At 40.3% G+C, this 18,729-nt stretch overlaps 1 protein-coding gene across 1 annotated transcript in view; it reads left to right on the top strand.

Annotated features, from left to right (window-relative positions):
- NT5C2 (5'-nucleotidase, cytosolic II) overlaps positions 1–18,729 on the top strand; it is an 89,116-nt gene that overhangs the window by 9,805 nt on the left and 60,582 nt on the right. Inside the window, exon 2 of the mRNA XM_084635074.1 lies at positions 11,016–11,136. Coding sequence (XP_084491200.1) covers positions 11,036–11,136 — 101 coding nt within the window. The 5' untranslated portion in view covers positions 11,016–11,035. The remainder of the gene's footprint in view (positions 1–11,015; positions 11,137–18,729) is intronic.

The following is an 18,729-nucleotide window of genomic DNA, read 5'->3' on the forward strand; positions in this document are numbered from 1 at the left end:
CACGTCCCCAGTTTATTCCTATTTCAACTAAAGCATATCTTTAGAAAAACATCCATTCTTGAGTAACAAAATTCTAGTGATGGAGAGTCCACCACAACCTGTGATAAGTTGTTCCAATGGCTAATTACCCTCACTGTTAGAAATTTGCATTTTATTTCTAGTCTGAATTTGTTTTGGTTCAACTTTCATCCATTGAATATTATTGTACCATTGTTTTGTAGACTGAAGAGCCCTCTATTATCAAATTTCTGTTCCCTACGTAGGTACTTATGGATTGTGATCAAGTCACCCCTTAATCGTCTCTTTAAGATAAGCAGATTAAGCTTCTTACGTTTTTCATTATAAAGTATGTTTTCCAATCCTTTAATCATTTTTGTGGTTTTTTCTGAACCCTCTCCAGTTTATCAACATCTTTCTTGAATTGTGGAAACCAGAACTAGACACAGTATTCCAGTAGCGGCTGCACCAGTGCCAAATACAAAAGAAATATAATTTCCTACTTGATATTCCTCTGTTTATACAGTCCAGGAACATATTTACCCTTTTGGCCACAGCATCACACTTAGCCATCATGGTCTGTGAGGCCTTCTCAGAGTCACTGCTTCCCAGGATAGAGTCTTCCGTCTTGCAAGTATGGCCCGTATTCTTTGTTTCTAGATGTATGACAGTACTGTGCACGCATGGTAGAGAAAGCAGAAAATTAGTGTTACATTAACAGTACACTGGGGGTAAGAAGCATAAATTTGTCAGTTGGGAATGATAAAGCCAGAACTGATGTTACAGTACAGCAGCTCTGCAGAGGATATAGAGATGCAGAAGCTCCATGGACACTGGAAAATATATTAATTAACTTATCAGAGGTTTACGGCTCCTGTTTCAAGACAGACCAAGCTGTTACAACTATCTGAGGGAGGATGGGTGGTCTTGTGGTTCAGACACAGGACCTGGAGTCAGGAGATCTGAGTTCTGTTCCTGGCTGGACTCATTAGGTCATGCTGTGACCTCACATTTATCACTTTGTGTCTTTCTGCCTCATTTTCCACATCTGTAGAATGGAGATGATAATACGTGCCTACTCCACAGGACTGTTGGAAGCCTTGAAAGTTCCTTGGCTAGGCATTGCTGAAGAAATGCTAAATATTATTATTAGCAAGCAAAGAATGTTAGTTTTTATCCATGCATCATATGTAGTATTAAAAAATCAAAATCTCTTAGGTTAATAATAAACTCTTAGATTTGATTGATATCTTTGATGCTATGAAGAATTATCTCCACAAAGGCAGCATAAAAGAAACACAAGCAGCATTTATTAAAAATATGCCAGAATGTTATAATAATAACTAGTAGGGATGTTATTAATACTCTTTGCTTATAGTGCCTTCTCTGTGAGGATCTCAAAACGTATTATGGACATTTAGTTAATCAAGCATCACAGCACTTTGTGTTGTAGGGATTAATTACAAAAAATAATTGTGTGTGTTGGTACAGATGTATAGACTTTTGCCTGGCTCAACAATAGGTGACAGCTCACCTCTAATTTTCTCTTTTTTCCTGGGTGGGAGTTCCATGACCGATATTTTAAAGGTTACGTATATATGGTGCAAGGCTGGCTCTATGTTTATGAGGCCTTATTCATAATAAGTCATGTAGGGTCACCATCAGAATTCCTTCTTTTTTGTGACCAGATCCTCTCTTCTTAATGGCTTGGCCAGTGGTACTGTTAGAAGCACCATGGCTGGGTTGTCAGATGTATGGAGCACAGGGTCCTATGTTACTTTCTAGCATGATGACCTTCAGGTCATCACTGATAGATTTTCTGAAGCATCCCAGCTCTTCGGCCTCACCATCAGTCTCAGGAAGACAGAGGTCTTGTTCCAACCAGCACCTCATTCCACTGCCCCAGTGCCGGCCATCTTCATCCAAGGCACACAGCTGAAAAATGTGGATCAATTCAAATATTTGGGCAGCACCATCTTGAGTGACAGTTCCCTTGCTAAGGAAATTTCCTCCAGAATTAGTAAAGCCAGCCAGGCCCTTAGCTGACTCTGAACATAAATCCTTAACCTACACAACATTCGTCTCTCCACCAAATTGAAGATCTACAGTACAGTGGTTCTAACATCTCTCCTGTATGGATCTGAGACGTGGACTCTTTATAGACATCACATTGAACAGCTCAAACAATTTCACACATGCTCTCTCTGCTCAATAATGAGCATTCACTGGCAGGATAGAGTGACTAATATTAAGGTCCCTGAGAGAGCAAATACAACCAGCATTGAGGAAATGTTACTGAGAAGACAACTTACGTGGATTGGACATGTCATCAGAATGGAAGACCACCATCTCCCAAAATGGATCTTGTATGGGGAGCTGAGTCAGGGCAAAAGAAAGAAGTCATCTGTATAAGCGCTTCAAAGATAATCTGAAGAGCAGTCTCCAGTGGGCTGGCATCAATCCCAAAGAGCTTGAGCAAATGTCTCACTGGTGATCTCTGACAAGATCAGCATGTAACAGATTTGAGCGGGATCAACAAAACCGTCTCCACGCTGCACGTGAAAGGCACCCCAGAGCTGCACCATCAAACATCACAGATACAGACTTCCCATGCCCTCAGTGCGACCGACTCTTTGCATCAGGGTTCGGACTTCAGAGTCATGTGTAGCCACAGATGAGAACTGCGACAATATCCTCCTCCTCCTCCTCCTCGTCAGCGGTGGACTACCAACAGTATATCTAAACAATAAAAAATGCTATCGCTGGTACTGATGGGAGAGCCAAGGCAATCTGTAAGGCTGCAGGGTCTAGAGGACTGAACAAGGAACTCCTAAATTTTATTCCCATCTGAGACATGTTTCACTCTTTGACTCTATGCAGATTGGTTAACTTCTCTGGGAGACAGAAGAATATAAAATGTGATGGTGAAAATGTAAATAATGGCTGCTCCTCATCTCCCCTTCAACTTCCTGCGTGGATTCCACAGAGCTCTGTCCTTGGTCCCCTTCTCGTCACCCTGTACACCTTATCTCTGTGTAATCTCGCCCATGAACACCAATTCAACTACCAGCTCTGTGCTGATAACTCACAGATCTAACTCTCTGCTCCACACCTCTCTCATTCTGATCCAAGTAAAATTTCAGCTGGTCTCTTTCATATCTCCTTGTGGATAGCTAGCCGTCAGCTCAAACTCAACATGGCTAAAACAGAGCTTTTAATCTTCCTCCCACAGGCTCTCCCCCCACCTCCTTTTTTGATCACTGTGGTCAACACCACTGTCCTGCCTGTCACTCAGAGGTGTAACCTGTTTGTTATCTTTTACTCGGACCTCTCTCTAGGTCCTCACATTCAGGCTATGTCTTGATCTTGCTGATTGTTTCTGCATAACCTCTCTGATATGGCCTTTTTTAGCCATCCACACAGTAAAAGTGTTGTCCACGTTCTCATCATCGTGCGTCTCTATTACTGCAGCACCCTTTTCTCTAGCTTTGATAAATACAATCTTGCCCCACTCAAACCATTCTGAATGTGGCTGCAAAGATTATGTTCTTAGCCTATAGCTTTGACCATGTCACCCCTCTTTTTGCATCCATCCACTGGCTCCTGCTTCTCTGTCACATAAAAGTGAAGACAAGAAGCTTGTTTCAACACCCTCTCCTCCTTCACCCATCTCTCAACTCCTGCCTCTGTCAGTGAAGCCAGCCTTCATCTCCCATCTGTTACATGTTAAAACAAGCAACTTCATGCTTTCTCCCATGTTGCTTCTCAAGCTTAGGAAGAGGTCCTTTTAAACATCTGCAAAGCCTCCTCATTATCTTCCTGCAAATCGCTCTTCAAAACTCTCCTTTCCCATGATGAATAAAAAAACGTGACAAGGGTTAGGCTGCTGGTGTGCTGAGACCATTGCCTGTCCTGCTGATCAGTGTTGTCTCCTTATTTCATTGTACTCCCCCGTCTGTCTCCATTTCCATGTGTTGTCTCTTTTCTTACACTTAGATTGTAAGCACTTGGAGGCAGGAATGGTCTTTTGTTCTGGGTCTGTACAGTCCTAGCAAAGTGGGTATTGGTTCATGACTATAGTGATACAAGTAATTAATAATATTTTGCGTAAGAGTGTCAGTACTCCATTGTGTCTGGAAAAGACATGTAAGTTAACAAAAACTGGTTTGTTTAATTATGCAGCAATACCATAGCACCTGTGTGCACTACACAGAGGATATTTGGCCAGAAATTAAATCACTGTCCATAATAGACTCTGTAAACAGCTTTTTCCCTCTGCTACCACACCTATCCAGAAATAACCCGCTAGAGACTATAGTCTGTAAACCAAGCTATAACAAATATAGAATGCATGACTGAGAAATGTTTGACCAGTTCCCTATGGACTGTTGGCTAAGCAGTCTCAGCCACTGCAGTGGTGCACAGGGAGAGAGAGAGGCCCTGTGGCAGACACGATCCAAACCACATCGGTCTTTATAGATCTTAAATAACACCAAGAAATGGATGGGAAGCCAGTGCAATTAATGGGGCACAGGTGTAGTGTTATGAATCCAATCATATCTTTTAGTATAACTTACAAACTACAGGGCATATTTTCAATTCAATTCATGCACATCTCCAGTTAGTGTGAACAAGAATTCAACAGCAAATTCCTTCCTGTTAATAGTATTTAGCTGTTATATTGCACTTTTCATGCTCAGAGCCATCTAAAAACATTAACTAATCGCTGTGAGTTGAGACTATGCTACCTGTATCCCATGAAAATAATTATTGTTCCAGGAAGAGGATCTTATTTGCTGTCATCAAAAGAATAAAAAAATGCTCTCAAAGAGGCAGCCCTTTAGGAGTAAAATTATTTAAAATGAGGAATTTACACCAGGCACAAGGCAGAGAAAATAACAAAATAACAATTTTCTGGTTTAGAGAAAGGTGAGTGAGGTAGTATCTTTTACTGGACCAACTTCTGTTGGTGAGAGAGACAAGCTTTCGAGCTACACTGAGTTCTTCAAGTTTAGGTCATTTACAGTCTTCTCTACTTACATTTGGAAATTTTGGGCTTTCACAAAATTGCTAGCGTTTTAAAGTAATTGATGTTCTATTTTTTCAAAAGTATCAGTAATTAAAACGCCCTTCAGAAATGATTTTGTGATTGGCTACTAAACAAAATTAGCGTCTGATAAGCTGAGAATGATTTGAATTGGCACAAAAAAACCCAAGAAATGTGTAAATGAAGAGTTAAGGGAATTAGTTTAATCCTTCCAAAACAGTGAAATTGAGACTGGGAATTGGAACTCCATTTTTTATCCATGCAGTTCTTTCTAGTGCAAATGACAGGTCAACTGTGTATTGTTTGGCAAAAATGAATGGGTAAAAATAAGTTTCAGACCCATTTTTAGATTTTGTTGTTTTCATTGGCATAAGTCAGTGCTGACATTATTAGACCATCATACTTTGGGAGGTAGTTTGTTTTTAATTTTTATGATCATATTTTAAAAAATAAAATATATAGGTACCATCGACAAGGTGAAAGATCCAGGTGATAGTGGTCCTAATACCATTATTTATTTATTTATTTACAATAGCACCTGTGTTAGGTGCACCCCAAACTTTCAAAAATAGTGGTTCCTGCTCTAAGGAACTAGCAATCTAGAGAGAGAAATTAGGGAGAAGGGAATAACAATAGGCATTTGGGTATGTCTACATTGTAATTAAACACCAGTGGCTGTTCCGTGTCAGCTGACTCGAGCTAAGGGGCTCAGCTGAGGGGCTGTTTGTTTAATTGCAGTGTAGACATTTGGGCTCAGGCTGCAGCATCTACACTGTGATTAAACAGCCCCTTAGCCTGAGCGCCCGTCAGCTGACACAGGCCAGCTGTGGCTGTTTGACTGCAGTGTGTAGACATACTGTGACTCAAGGTAACTTATACATATTGGGTAAGTAATGCGGCAGAGGTGGGCCTTTAAAGAGGACTTCAGTGTGCATGAGTTCAATGTAGTCATACCACACTCTACATTGAAGGGACTGAGGTGATAGAAGCTGACAAACAAGTAGGGAAAGCTGGGAACACTGTTGAAACAGAGGGGATAACAAAAGGTCAGTGCAGAGTTTGGGAAGAAAAGTAGGGAGCACTAGAGTTGTGTGGAGATTAAAAGATGCCTTGTTAATGAACCTGCTAAGACTGAGTCAATCTAAATATTATTCTGGCAAGCAGCACTCCATAGCTGTAGAAGTTTGAGTATTTATTTAATACGATCTGGCACTTTCTTAAGACATTGAACTTCCATACAATACAACCAATGCTAAATATTAAAATCAGAATACGTGTATGTTTGAATACATATTAAAATATCTCACACATCCTTGAACACACATTATAATGTCACACAATGTGTATTAGAGGTGTTTAGCCCCACTTTGGGTATTACAACACCCACAGTGGGAGTGCAATACAGTGATTAGTGCAGAGGACCGGGAGTCAGGACTCCTGGATTCAGGTGACACCTCTGCTGTTGACTTGCTTTATGACCTCAGTTAACTTCAGTGACATGTGGTTCACCTCTCTGTGCCCCAAGGTCTCCAGCCTGTGAAATGGGGATAACAACATCAATTGTCTCAGAAGGGTGTTATGATACTTAAGGTTTGTAAAGGGCTTTGGGATCCAGAGATGCCAGGTGCTCAAGAGAATCAAGATTAGGTATTATTATTCTGTCCATGGTGTGAATGCCTAACAGTAGTATTAACAATTATATTATGGCTTTCAAAACTGAACACAGGAGCCCAGAACAGTGCTTGGTAAACTTCTTGTGAATATATTGAAACACAGAGGTTTAGTGCTGGTTTTGTTTTCTGTTTATAGACTCTCTGAGAATGTACTATAAAAGTGGGATTGTCACTGCTGTTGTTTATACTTTTTTGGCATGTAATCCTATGAACTGACTTGGTCAAAGTATTAAAAACAAAATCAGTTGAACCAAGGACAGTGTACCAAAGCCAAATAAATATATATATGTATTACTCTGGGATGCAGAAATTTCTAATGACCTGCTAGAAAATGAAGGAATGAAAAATAGCCAGTAAAAGTCCCCCTGAAGGGGAAAATGTCAGTGGCATGTCAACATTTGCAAAACTTTTCCATGGGTAATTCTCTAAATAAGGTATGGTCTAACAAAGAGGGAAATCAATTTATTTCAAAATTTGTGTTAAAAATCCCATGTTCTTCTGCAGAGACTCTTGTGTGTCATGTGCTAGCCTGGGTCAAAGTTTCACAGGAAGCTTTTTTTAAATACCTCTCAGAAATGAGCTCTGTATCAGAAACACTAAGGTGCTTAATTATGACTGGATTAGCAGGAGCTACAATTGTAATAAATCATAGGGAGATATTTCTAAAACATCTTATCTCGGCAAAGGTTTCTATTTTTTGTGGCGCTATTTACAGATGATTAATCTCAAAAATAGATTTGTAACTAAAGAAAGATGGATCATATTTCATTTGCTCAGAGTTGAAAGTCTTGACTGGCCAGCTGCCCACTCAGCTAGATATTTATCCCAGTAACTTACAAATGGATGGAGCAGATTAGCCCATTTTATTTTTAGTCACTATCCTTGGCATCAATTTAAAGAGGGATTTAGGTTCAGAAAAGAAAAAAAATGAAAACCTAGGGCAGCGTCTTTTCACTCTTATTCACACAGGTAGTCTGAATCTACAACTCTGATTTACCATCTAATCCATAGATGCAAGATAACTGCTTTAAGATTAATCCAGGAAAGACAGAGGTCATGCTGATAGGTTAGGTATGTTGAAGCCCCTTGAAGAATTGATGGGCATGTCATCTTAGTCTTTGTGGTTTGCAGTCTTGGGGTCTAAATTTGATCCATCATTACTCTTAAGGTCCCAGAGCACCTTCTAAACATCAGCTGACCTGGAGTCTGCAATCCTTCCTTTCTCTCCACAGATATGTTTGCTTTTTGTCTCTTCCTTCCTGGACTACTGCAATTGTTGTTGTTGTTTATTATTTCTATTACCATGGTGCCTAGGAGCCCAAGACATGCAGTGCTATCTGCTTATGAGTATTCAGTACTTGTGATTACTCAGCTTCAGCTAGTGCAGAGTGCCTTGCCGTTTAAGCAGACCAGGTTGGTAATTGAATGCCCTGTGTTCTGCACTGCCATCCATTTGTCTTTGGGTGGAATTTAAGTTGTTGGTAATTTTTTATAAAGCCCTAAATGGCCTGGAAATGGGCTATTGCAGAAACATTTTCCCCCTGTGTACCTTGTTGTGGAAGTTGCAGTTGGCTGGAATGTTCCTGCTGTCTGTTCCTTGGAGTTTGACCTCCCGGGTGTGTAGCAGGGTATTCTTGGTAGAGAGCTCTCAGCTCTGAAATACCTTTCCTCAGGCTGTCTGCCAAAGCCTGAATCTCGCAGGGTTCAGGATGTGGTGCAAGATTTACTTGTTAAATCTTGTTTTTTAGTAACTGGAAAGTCGTCACAAAGGGCTGAGTGTGGGACATATTTTGTAGCCAAATTGTCCATGGTTTGATTTTTATATCGTTTTTTCATGGCCATCAATAAAATCTAGATACAAAACACACACACACACAGATTAACATTCAAAACTGTTCTCTTCAGTTTTAAAACTATAGATCTGGTGTAACCTAACTGATAATCACCCCTGTTTGTGACCTTGTGAAAGTCATTTAACTTCTCTGTGCATTAGCTTCCCATTTGTAAAAGGAGGGCAGTAAATACCTACTTTACCAGAGAGTTGAGATGGTTAATATTTGACTCATTAATATTGCATACATTGCAAATGTGCCTCATATATTACCGGAGTGAAGCTGAAAAATGATACCAGTGTAAATTATTACAGTCATTTCTTTCTACTCCTCTCCCCATTCCCTCTGCTTGCACTGTGCCCCTCTTTCCTGTGGCCTTGTCTTCACTGCTAAAATGTGTATTTGTACCTTGGGGTAACTAAAGTGTGTGAGCAAAAAGGAAAGGAGGACTTGTGGCACCTTAGAGACTAACCAATTTATTAGAGCATAAGCTTTCGTGAGCTACAGCTCACTTCCTCAGATGCATATCGTGGAAACTGCAGCAGGCTTTATATATACACAGAGAATATGAAACAATACCTATTCCCACCCCACTGTCCTGCTGGTAATAGCTTATCTAAAGTGATTTCCAGCACAAATCCAGGTTTTCTCACCCTCCACCCCCCCACACAAATTCACTCTCCTGCTGGTGATAGCCCATCCAAAGTGACAACTCTTTACACAATGTGCATGACAATCAAGCTGGGCTATTTCCTGCATAAATCCAGATTCTCACATCCCCCCACCCCCATACACACACAAACTCACTCTCCTGCTGGTAATAGCTCATCCAAACTGACCACTCTTCAAGTTAAAATCCATGTTAAACCAGAACATCTGGGGGGGGGGGGGTAGGAAAAAACAAGAGGGAACAGGCTACCTTGCATAATGACTTAGCCACTCCAAGTCTCTATTTAAGCCTAAATTAATAGTATCCAATTTGCAAATGAATTCCAATTCAGCAGTTTCTCGCTGGAGTCTGGATTTGAAGTTTTTTTGTTTTAAGATAGCGACCTTCATGTCTGTGATCGCGTGACCAGAGAGATTGAAGTGTTCTCCGACTGGTTTATGAATGTTACAATTCTTGACATCTGATTTGTGTCCATTTATTCTTTTACGTAGAGACTGTCCAGTTTGACCAATGTACATGGCAGAGGGGCATTGCTGGCACATGATGGCATATATCACATTGGTGGATGTGCAGGTGAACGAGCCTCTGATAGTGTGGCTGATGTTATTAGGCCCTGTGATGGTGTCCCCTGAATAGATATGTGGGCACAGTTGGCAACGGGCTTTGTTGCAAGGATAAGTTCCTGGGTTAGTGGTTCTGTTGTGTGGTATGTGGTTGTTGGTGAGTATTTGCTTCAGGTTGCGGGGCTGTCTGTAGGCAAGGACTGGCCTGTCTCCCAAGATTTGTGAGAGTGTTGGGTCATCCTTTAGGATAGGTTGTAGATCCTTAATAATGCGTTGGAGGGGTTTTAGTTGGGGGCTGAAGGTGACGGCTAGTGGCGTTCTGTTATTTTCTTTGTTAGGCCTGTCCTGTAGTAGGTAACTTCTGGGAACTCTTCTGGCTCTATCAATCTGTTTCTTTACTTCTGCAGGTGGGTATTGTAGACTAACACGGCTGCTACTCTGAAACCTGTCATTAAAGTGTGTGAGCTATCCCAAGGTATAAACACAAGGTAAAACTTCTAGGCAAGATCAGCACTAGACCCCCACCTGTGGTTGACCTCACCTCATTTACCTCTCTGTAAAACTACAGTGCCTCATCTTCTGTGTGTTTTTTACCCTGTGATAGTTCATGCGTTAGTTACCCTGAGGTAAAACAATTCTGATTTCTTTTTGTAGCAGCAAAAACAAGGCCTATGTCTCTAAACACACCTATGAAAACCTCTGGAATTCCAGCCATCTGGAATAGCCACACTGCATCTCTCTGCTTTATTGATTCTACATCTCATTTGAAATCTCAGCTGAAAACATCTGTTTTCTCCCTTCCCCGTATGTTTTAGCTTCTATCCCCATCGGATAATATTTATTATTTACATCTGAAACTGCATTATTTAACTCTGGGGAAACATTTTGGGGTGCAGTTTGTATGAAAGATGCTATATATGGTAAAGTTAAATTGGTATTTCAAAGACATTTGGAGCGGATACTGGGCCTGATATTTTTAGTTTGTGTTTGGTGATGGCATCCAGAGCAAAAGTTTGTTTTCTGGGATTCATGTGATTGGAAGTGCAAACACTTCTTAGTGTTTAGACATCGCCGGTTACTTCCTTTACAGGTTTGACCTATAAACACAAGTTACAGCAGGCATCTTGTCAAATTTTCTTAGTATTGTAAGATCCTTTTGTAATCAGAAAACAGCTGTACAATACTCTTGTGAAACGTTGCAGGTTAAGCAAATTTCTCTCTTTTCTCTTCCAGAATTAAGTGACCATTTAAAAATGACAACCTCATGGAGTGACAGACTCCAGAATGCAGCAGATCTTCCTGCGAACATGGATGGGCATGCTCTGAAAAAGTACCGTCGGGAAGCCTATCACCGGTATGTTGTTCATGTAATGTAAACTGTGCCCATATTATGTAGGGTTAGGGAAATGAAATGTAAAACAAATTTTTGATTCCATCTTGCTCACTGGTAGAAACTTGAAAAAGACTTCCCCGTACCTATTCAGGAGTTATTTACTGAGCACCAATAGACTGCTCAGTGGTATACAACACATAAGTCAACATGAAACCTACCTGCAGGAATTTACAGATTAGACAGTTGAGCTACATGTGGTAAACTCTCAGTGGAAAGGTTAATCACAGGTCAAATTTTGCAGTGGAAACTATCATTCATTTTTTTCAAGTTGATAAATACCCAGTAGCAAAAATGTCATAGTAATTGTTCCAATTCTTCCATATTATTCCAGTGCGAAGTGGGAAAGCATAGACACTATTTAGACAGTGAAGGTTATAAATATAAGTATGGGGGAAGTGAAATACAAAAACAGAGGTTATTTTAGTATTACATGTTATAATATTAGTATCCGTATTACAGTAACACTTAGAATCCCAAACCCAGATCAGGTAGACACATTGTGGTAGACACTGTACAAACGTAGTAAGAGACAGCCTCTGCCCCGAGGAGTTTATACGCTAACTAAACAAGACAGTGAAATAAAGAAAATATTATCCCCATTTTATAGATGGGGAACTGAGGCACAGAGAGATTAGGTGACTTTCCCAAGACCACACTGGACGTCTGGAAGAGCTAAGAATTGAATCCTGATCTCCTGAGGCCAAGTTCAGTTCCTGGACCTCAAGATCATCCTTCCTTTCTAGAGGAAGATGCGTTTTGTGTGCTAATAAAAGACTTAACTGGAAGCAGTAAAATTATAGGTGTTTTTAAAAGATGTAATGACGGACAAATTTTGTTGTTTGAGGGAGGTATGTGTAAAAGTTTTAACTGTAATTTTAATAAGTAATGTAATTATTTTATTGTATTCAAAGAGGCTATATGTACCCCTTTTGCACAACTGAAATCAGTTGTTTTTTCAAATTCTAGTAAAAGAATCAGAATTTGAAAATAAAACAAATGTTGTGACAGTGTCTTGGAGGGAGATATAGATCTGATAAAGGAAATGCAAATACCAAGTTTCCCAATCAATATTTTACACCTGAATGTCCTATTTCACTTGTGATTCATGTAGGGTGTTACTTCCTAGAAGGTGTTTTACAGGTTATACATCTTTGATTCTCTAAATAGAGGAAAATACCTTACTGTGCTATGATAGGCAAAGTTGTGCTAGGTGAGACATGTAAAGGCAAAATCGTGAAGCCCAAGGTGAATTTCTGAAACTTTGCATTTTACTATTTAATATATTTTGGTGTCTGGCTGAGTCGGAGGTAAGGGCGGCCCATCCATATAAGCGAACTAGGCGGTCGCCTAGGGTGCCAAGTAAAATGGGGCGCCAAATTCGAGGAAAAATGAAAAAGATGAAAAAAAAAACAAATAAAATAACAAAGACGTCATTATTTCAATTCCGGTGTGCGTACGGAGGAAATATGAATTATAATTAATTTCTCTGCATTTCTGAGAATTTATTAATATGTCAAATCTTTTATTTACTGCAAAAATAAATAATATTTTAGCTAATTTTTTTTCCAGTTTGCAACGTAGGGTCAAGATGACCCACTCAGCAATTTTGATAAGCAATAACTCAGGCACAGTGAAACACATCCGCCAATGGCAAGAGCTGCAGTGCTAGTGACACCTAACTCGAATATACATCAAGGTCGCATAGCTGGAAATTCATGTAGAGCAGAGATATCGCGAGTTGATACATGTCAAATGGTCATTTTAACACACATCACAGGTAGATGGTTAAGAATTGAGTGAATACTGTGGAAAATTATGTTTCTTGGTGCCAAAGAATAATGTCTTTCAGCATTATAAATCCAAAATGTGAGTATCTTTAAGCGTTATTAAACCGTAGCGTTATTATTGGGCTGTATAATTATGAACTTTTCTTTGTTATAACTGGTTCACATATAATAAATAAGGCTTCAGGGTAGCAGCCGTGTTAGTCTGTATTCGCAAAAAGAAAAGGAGTACTTGTGGCACCTTAGAGACTAACCAATTTATTTGAGCATAAGCTTTCGTGAGCTACAGCTCACTTCATTGGATGCATTCAGTGGAAAATACAGTGCGGAGATTTATATACACAGAGAACATGAAACAATGGGTGTTACCATACACACTGTAAGGAGAGTGATCACTTAAGATGAGCTAATACCAGCAGGAGAGCGGGGGGAACCTTTTGTAGTGATAATCAAAAAGTGGGCCATTTCCAGCGGTTGACAAGAACGTCTGAGGAACTGTGGAGGGTGGGGGGGGCGAAATAAACATGGGGAAATAATTTTACTTTGTGTAATGACCCATCCACTCCCAGTCTCTATTCAAGCCTAAGTTAATTGTATCCAGTTTGCAAATTAATTCCAATTCAGCAGTCTCTCGTTGGAGTCTGTTTTGGAAGTTTTTTTGTTGAAGAATTGTCACTTTTAGGTCTCTAATCGAGTGACTAGAGAGTGAAGTGTTCTCCAACTGGTTTTTGAATGTTATAATTCTTGACGTCTGATTTGTGTCAATTTATTCTTTTACGTAGAGACTGTCCAGTTTGACCCATGTACATGGCAGAGGGGCATTGCTGGCACATGATGGCATATATCACATTGGTAGATGCGCAGATGAACGAGGCTCTGATAGTGTGGCTAATGTGATTAGGCCCTATGATGGTGTCCCCTGAATAGGTATGTGGACACAGTTGGCAACGGGCTTTGTTGCAAGGATAGGTTCCTGGGTTAGTGGTTCTGTTGTGTGGTTGCTGGTGAGCGTTTGCTTCAGGTTGGGGGGCTGTCTCTAAGCAAGGAATGGCCTGCCTCCCAAGATCTGTGAGAGTGATGGGTCATCCTTCAGGATAAGTTGTAGATCCTTGATGGTGCGTTGGAGAGGTTTTAGTTGGGGGCTGAAGGTGATGGCTAGTGGCGTTCTGTTATTTTCTTTGTTGGGCCTGTCCTGTAGTAGGTGACTTCTGGGTACTTTTCTGGCTCTGTCAATCTGTTTCTTCACTTCCGCAGGTGGGTATTGTAGTTGTAAGAATGCTTGATAGAGATCTTGTAGGTTTTTGTCTCTGTCTGAGGGGTTGGAGCAAATACGGTTGTATTGTAGAGCTTGGCTGTAGACAATGGATCGTGTGGTGTGATCTGGGTGAAAGCTGGAGGCATGTAGGTAGGAATAGCGGTCAGTAGGTTTCCGGTATAGGGTGGTGTTTATGTGACCATCGTGTCCAGGTGTTTATTAGCACCATAGTGTCCAGGAAGTGGATCTCTTGTGTGGACTGGTCCAGGCTAAGGTTGATGGTGGGATGGAAATTGTTGAAATCATGGTGGAATTCTTCAAGGGCTTCTTTTCCATGGGTCCAGATGATGAAGATGTCATCAATGTAGCGCAAGTAGAGTAGGGGCATTAGGGCACGAGAGCTGAGGAAACGTTGTTCTAAGTCAGCCATAAAAATGTTGGCATACTGTGGGGCCATGTGGGTACCCATAGCTGTGCCGCTGATTTGAAGTTATACATTGTCCCCAAATGTGAAATAGTTATGGGTGAGGACAAAGTCACAAAGTTCATCCACCAGGTTTGCCGTGACATTATTGGGAATACTGTTCCTGATGACTTGTAGTCCATCTTTGTGTGGAATGTTGGTGTAGAGGGCTTCTACATCCATAGTGGCCAGGATGTTGTTTTCAGGAAGATCACTGATGGATTGTAGTTTCCTCAGGAAGTCAGTGGTGTCTCGAAGATAGCTGGGAGTGCTGGTAGCGTAGGACCTGAGGAGGGAGTCTACATAGCCAGACAATCCTGCTGTCTGGGTGCCAATGCCTGAGATGATGGGGCGTGCAGGATTTCCAGGTTTATGGATCTTGGGTAGCAGATAGAGTACCCCAGGTCAGTGTTCCAGGGGTATATCTGTGCGGATTTGTTCTTGTGCTTTTTCAGGGAGTTTCTTGAGCAAATGTTGTAGTTTCTTTAGGTAATCCTCAGTGGGATCAGAGGATAATGGCTTGTAGAAAGTAGTTTTGGAGAGCTGCCTAGCAGCCTCTTGTTCATATTCCGACCTATTCATGATGACGACAGCACCTCCTTTGTCAGCCTTTTTGATTATGATGTCAGAGCAAAAAAACTTCAAAAACAGACTCCAACGAGAGACTGCTGAATTGGAATTAATTTGCAAACTGGATACAATTAACTTAGGCTTGAATAGAGACTGGGAGTGGATGGGTCATTACACAAAGTAAAATTATTTCCCCATGTTTATTTCGCCCCCCCCACCCTCCACAGTTCCTCAGACGTTCTTGTCAACCGCTGGAAATGGCCCACTTTTTGATTATCACTACAAAAGGTTCCCCCCGCTCTCCTGCTGGTATTAGCTCATCTTAAGTGATCACTCTCCTTACAGTGTGTATGGTAATACGCATTGTTTCATGTTCTCTGTGTATATAAATCTCCCCACTGTATTTTCCACTGAATGCATCCGATGAAGTGAGCTGTAGCTCATGAAAGCTTATGCTCAAATAAATTGGTTAGTCTCTAAGGTGCCACAAGTCCTCCTTTTCTTTATATAATAAATAAGGTCCATAAAAGAAAAGTAACAGCATTAATGCTTTATAGGCTATGAAAGTGATGACGTCACACTCCAAGTGAGTAACCGTGAGGAAGGGGATTACTTTCCAAACAACCAGTGTCGGGTTATAACGTCAAAAAAGGTCATTTTGTTTCAGAGTAAACGCTGTAACTAACTGTTTTAATAGGTAAGTGAGTGTATGTTACAAATCATTGAACCTCTAAGCAGTGAAAAGATGTGTGGGGGTGGCTGCAATGTGGTTTATATCATCAACCATGTGGTGGGTGTGTCAGCCATCCTTAACGCTGTAATGCTTGCAGTCGGGAGCACAGTACATAACAATATTCAAATACCCCATGGCAGAAAGAGGAAAAAGAAAACCCTCAGGAGCGGAGTATTGTAAATGAAAGGCTGAGAAGGAAAAGGACCAAGCAAAACAGCAGGGATCCTTCCTGAAATATCTTCTCTTTAATACAAATAAAGATGGAAGCAGTTCACAGCATCCAGATGAAAGAATTTTACTTGGAGAGGAGGTTAGCTCACATCTGCATGGAAGCAGTTTGGAACTTCGAGATGATGGTAGCTCACATCACAAAAAAGCAGTTTGGAAACTCAAAATGATGGAAACTTACTTCTAGATGAAGGCAGCTCACAGCATCAGACTGATATGGAAGTGGAGAAAATTTATTCACCTTCAGAGAGACATGCAGAAGTTGAAGTAAATGAATTAGAAGGAAGAAAGGATGAGGAAGTTACAAACAAGTTACAGTATGGGGATCTAGCTTCATGGCCCAGATGTGAAGACTGTGCAGCAAATTCTCGTGGAACATGGACCCAAACAAGTTCATGACTTTCCCTTCCCTAAGAATGGAAATAAAAGAAAATTCTCTGCTCAGCGTTACAAGAGGAAACTCATTAATGGGGAAGAAATTCATCGATACTGGTTACAATATTCAGTGTCGAAGGACTCTCTGTGTTTTGCTTTTGCTGCAAGTTGTTTAGAAATCAAGCAGTTGGTAAATCACCTACTGAAAATGGTTTGAAGGACTGGAAAAACATCTTCAGTTCTCTCTTCACATGAAAGAAGTACAGAACATTTGGAATGTTTTCAAAATTGGAAAACTTAAATTACGATTGGAAAAAAAAACTATCGATGAAGAAAATTTGTGTGATCAAGGAAAAAGAAGAATATTAGCAACAAATATTAGAGCATCTGATTGCTTTTATGAGAGTTCTCGGTGGGCAAAATTTAGTATTCCGTGGCTGTGGTAGAAATGAAAAATTATAGACTCCAGGTAATGGAAACTTTTTAAAATTTGTTGAATACCTAGCTTTGTTTGATCCAGTCATGAAGGAGCATCTACATAAAATAACTGATCATGAAACACACATTCATTACTTAGGAAAAAATATGCAGAATGAACTGATTCAAATCCTAGCAAATGCCATTAAAAAGAAAATTGTAGAAGCTGCCCATTCTGCAAAATGATTTTCAATAAAACTGGACTGTACACCAGATGTGAGTCATGTTGAATAAATGACGATCATTTGTTTTGTGGATATGGAAAAGTCTGCAGATGAAGCTAATGTTGAAGTGCTCATAAAGGAACGTTTTTTGGGTTTTGTACCACTGAAGGAGACAACTGGAGCATTTATGACTGAAGCTATTCTACAAGAGCTTGAAACAATGTCATTATCTGTTGAAAACTTACGTGGCCAAGGCTATGATAATGGGAGTAATATGAAGGGTAAAGACAATGGTGTGAAAGGGAGAGTGATGGAAATCAATCCTAGGGCCTTTTTTGTTCCTTGCAGTGTGCATTCTCTGAATTTGGTTGTCAATGATGCTGCTAGATGCTGTTTGGAGGCAAGCAGTTTCTTTGACCCGGTGCAACATGTTTGTGTTTTTCTCAGGCTCAATACGCCGTTGGGAGATTCTGACTCGCCATGTGGATTCTCTAACTGTGAAACCACTTAGTCAGACAAGATGGGAGAGTCACACTGATGCTTTGAAGCCTCTTCGCTATGAACTCGGAAACATTTATGATGCTCTATTTGAAATTTCTGACGATACTACCTTTACTGGATCATCTGGCAATACGGCACATTCAGATGCCGAAGCTCTTGCAAATGGCCTTTCCAAGTTCAAATATGTGACTTCACTCATTTTGTGGTATAATATCCTTTTTGAGTTTAACCTCACTAGTAAGCAACTTCAGGAAAAGAACTTGAACATACATTCTGCTATTCAAAAACTGCAGCAAACTAAAAATATTCTGGAGGAATTCAGATGTGATGAAGGGTTCGAAAGAACACTGGTAGATTCTCTCAAGCTTGCTGAAGAAATAGACTTTCCGACAATTTGAACCAGAGGCAGTTCCCATTCGGCAAAAGAAACAGAAGTTTTCATATGAAGGACAAGACACACCCATTCAGAACCCAAAACAAAGGTTCAAAGTGAATTTCTGCTTCGCAGTCCTTGATACTGCTATTCACTTTGTTGATGAAAGATTTCAACGGCTGCAGCAGCTAGAGTCAGTATTTGGCTTTTTATATGATATCCACAGCTTGCAAAAGAAAACAGCAAAACAGATAAGAGAATTTTGTATAAAACTGGAGTTGGCATTGACTCATGAAAATTCAATAGACATTGATGCTACAGATTTGTGTAGTGAGCTTCAGTATGTTTCAAGACTACTTAAGAAACATCCACACCTGAAGAAGTACTGAAGTTTGTTTGTGAAAATAAACTCAGACAATTTTCCAAACATTTTTATAGCTCTGCGCATTCTTTTAACTTTGCCAGTTTCCATAGCTAGTGGGGAACGTAGCTTCTCAAAGTTAAAATTGATAAAAACATATCTGCGTTCAACAATGATGCAAGAGAGACTCGTTGGACTTGCCACAATGTCAATAGAGCATGAAATAGCTGGAAAACTGGATCTAAAAGAACTAGTGACTGAATTTTCAAA

Source organism: Lepidochelys olivacea (genome assembly GCF_965140295.1).
Source record: "Lepidochelys olivacea isolate rLepOli2 genome assembly, chromosome: 7".
NCBI classification, from domain to species: domain Eukaryota; kingdom Metazoa; phylum Chordata; order Testudines; family Cheloniidae; genus Lepidochelys; species Lepidochelys olivacea.